The sequence below is a fragment of the Atta cephalotes genome (assembly GCF_000143395.1).
Source record: "Atta cephalotes unplaced genomic scaffold scaffold00004, whole genome shotgun sequence".
Taxonomy (NCBI): Eukaryota; Metazoa; Arthropoda; class Insecta; order Hymenoptera; family Formicidae; genus Atta; species Atta cephalotes.
Window position 1 is genome coordinate 2462596 of NW_012130068.1, and position 3410 is coordinate 2466005.

A 3410-nucleotide genomic window follows, 5' to 3' on the forward strand; every position below is an offset into this window, starting at 1 on the left:
TAACGTAACGTAACGGTTAACGGTAAAGTAAAGGTAACGTAAACGTAAAACTAACTATAGTAATAATATANANANATATATATATATATATATATATATATATATATATATATATATATATATATTGACGCACGCTTTCTTCAGTTAAATTTTTGTTATTAGCAGATACGAATGCTGGAATGTGGAAGCTCTGAGAACAGTAACTGACAGGGGCTAAAGATAAACATCAATGAATGTATTCATCGATATTTATTCTTTTCGGAAGTTCTTGGCTGTAATTTAAGCGATACCCTTTCGGCATTTAGGATGGTGTTAGACAACATTATCCAGTTATCAAACTTTTGACAAATCAAGGAATAGTAGATCAGAATTTTTTGTGACAAATTTTACTGTTTTATTGAGTACATTTATTACATGATATATTCTGACATTGACATGTACAGTATTTATAATAAAAATTCAAGTAAAAATTTTATCTTAGGCTTAATAAATCTTTCATTTAACGCAGTAAAATTTAGAACTTTGTGTCTTAACTCCACCTTTTTTTATAAGGAATCTTACAGTTCTTTATAAAATAAAAAATGAGTTCCGTATTTTTTACACTAGAAACCAAAATTATCATGCCATATTTTCAATTTTGATTTTTTAGTATAAAGAAATGTGGAATTTTTTCTATTTTTAGAAACTGTAGAACTATGAAAAGAACTACTGGAGCTAGCTTAATTTTTGTTTATATTAAGAGAATGTCGTACTAACTTTATCAATCCAAGTTTTAATTATCTTTGCCAGTCATTACTCCATTTTATATTACAGAAGCTACGAGAGAGAATGGCTCTCATCGTGATTGACATCTTCGGCTGATTCATTCATGAGCAACGACGCGAGCGTATTTTAACATTTCCGTTATTAATCACCGCACCTTTGGTAAGCTCGTGTAAGAAAAGATTGTAACGCGCGGACGAGAGACTCTCGATTTCATAATGCGCGTCCTTCGCTCCATCAGCTCCGTCAAAAGAATCCTGAGGAGACAAGGCGCGGGATACGATACGAAAGCAACAATATCGATAACAACGACGTAACGGCCGCATCACGGGTGGAATTACTCTTCGCCGGACGCGATGTCGGTAATTACGATTAAATTAGTGATCAATCACGGCGAACGACACGATGCTGACGTCATTTGTACAAGCCTTCCGGTCGTTTACTTTTGCGCTAAGTGAAAAACAGTTAACTGGGCGTATACGAGTCGCAATGCGCAATCCGAGTAGGCAGAAATTATGAAAAGTGACGGCCATTGTTTATTGTTTGTCTACTTGGCGTAATTGTAAAATGGTGGGCCGCGGACAATTCCGCGTGTGTGGAACACCGGATCCGCGTGACTTCACGAATGCGACGCGTCAAATTCTGAAATTTTTCTCCGGATTCTCCGGGGGTGGACGGAGGTTGACAGACATTAGTCCTAAGCTGTCTAAAGCCGTAATCACACTAAGATCGTTGATTGAATTGCGAGTGTGATTGGCGATTATTTTTCAACCAATCAGAGCAAAGTAGTTACCGATTGCTACGTTCTAATTGAGAAGTAATCGCCAACCACAATCGCAATCGACAATCGGTTGTGTAATTAAATAACAGCTTTATGCCCGTTTCCACCAATGTATATTCTCTAAAACATTGAATATATTAAACGCAAACAAAAAGTCGCTCTTACTAATATGACAGTAATAATAAAATAATGTATTTTTAAATAGATATTCGTATTATTTTGTTTATTCTCTATAAATTAACTTTAAATTCGATTCAACTTACTCTTCATCATTCTTTAATTTTTGGAACTAGAAAAAGATGAAGAGTAAATTGAATCGAGATTAATATACATGGTGAAAATGGATACAAACAGACAAAGGATAAAAGATAATCGTTATTTTTAGTTATCTGTCTATTTATTTCATGTATACAGACGGATAAATTTGGGTATTCCACACGTAGACTACACTCGACTGCTATAAAAAGGTGAGGCGAGGAAAGCGACATTCATAGCTTAAACATTTATCAAACAAACGTCGCGAGCGTAACTCAAACCTTTTAGACCCGTATCGCGCGTGTTACAAGCGCGGTGGTGGAACAAATTTAATCGCCAAGTTAGTAAAGCAATATCATCACACTGTGTGTGAGTAAATTTACAATTTGCAAACTACAGGCAAACGCATTGCATATTTGAAACGATTGGAAATATTTGTGCAATTTTTATGTATAGACACGGTTAATCTACAATATAATTATTATAAAACAAATATAGAATATTAATTTTACAAATAATGTCAGTTTCATGGAAATAATGCTGTACATTTAGGAATTTGATTTATTATATTGTAAATTAACGTATGTTACGTTTTCTATTCCGAAGGTATCATGAATATTCACTTCAATAGCCAACTTCGAATTGTAATCGTTTTATAGGAACCGTTCCATAATTATAGCTGTTTTTTTGAAGTATCCCCCGCTCTTAAATCGGGTAGGAATGTCGAAATTAGCATGTTGCGAAGGTTATTACGTGCTTGGAATAAAAATTCCAACGATTTAATCCCAAAGACGTTAATTTCGCGCAAGGAGAATGTCTCTCTCGTTTCGAATTTATATAAAATCGGTGATCAGATAAATAGCAAATTGTTTGCTTTACTTATTAAAAAAGACAAAAAGAGTGTATAAGGATAAAAATTCCAGGATACAACAAAAACCACAAAAGGACAAAAAGGGAAAAATAAAAAACAACTGAGCTTTCACGAAAAATCTCCCAGCATTCACATGCCAACTCTCTACGTCTCTCTCTTCACCTACCGTGCGCCTCAATGAACATCGCCCAGCAGCCCCAGAAAGCCTGGGTGCTGCCAGCACGATGTTCCCCGATTTCGCCATTGCATCCCGGATCCTCCTCCGGGAATCCGTTCGCATTCTGACCTTTGAATTTGGAGAGTGACTCCTCGTAACCATGCTGTGAGCGTTGCTCGCGTTGATGCTCGGCGACGGTGTCCGCCGGATCGAAGCCGAGCCGCTCCTTATAGTAAGCCTGGGTCGACATCCTGTCCTTCTCCGGGCCCCGGGCCGTCCCAGCGAAGTAGAGGGTGCAAGTTTCAACGTTCATGCCCGGCTCACGCGCGAACTATCATGACACACTTCACGACACGAGAACGCGGAACCGGCACCGTTCTCTACCGCCCTGACAACAGCCGGCGGCAGGGCTCGATTAGCTCGCTTATTTCGCGTTTAAATCGCGTTCACTATTCGACGTTTGTGTTCGTAGAAATCTCGCGTTCTTTCGAGGTATACCTGGACACGCCTAGTTCGTTGGCTTCCAGTCGCGTGAATATATTCTTCTTACATTTTCGTAAATTTTTGTCTCTCAAAGTTCGCTC

General features: G+C 37.8%; 1 protein-coding gene across 1 annotated transcript in view; it reads right to left on the reverse strand.

Moving 5' to 3' along the window:
• The window catches only part of LOC105626127 (microtubule-actin cross-linking factor 1), a 92169-nt gene extending 89030 nt beyond the window's left edge, over positions 1–3139 (reverse strand). The window contains exon 1 of the mRNA XM_012207439.1: positions 2956–3139. Coding sequence (XP_012062829.1) covers positions 2956–3139 — 184 coding nt within the window. The remainder of the gene's footprint in view (positions 1–2955) is intronic.
• Positions 3140–3410: the final 271 nt, after the last annotated feature.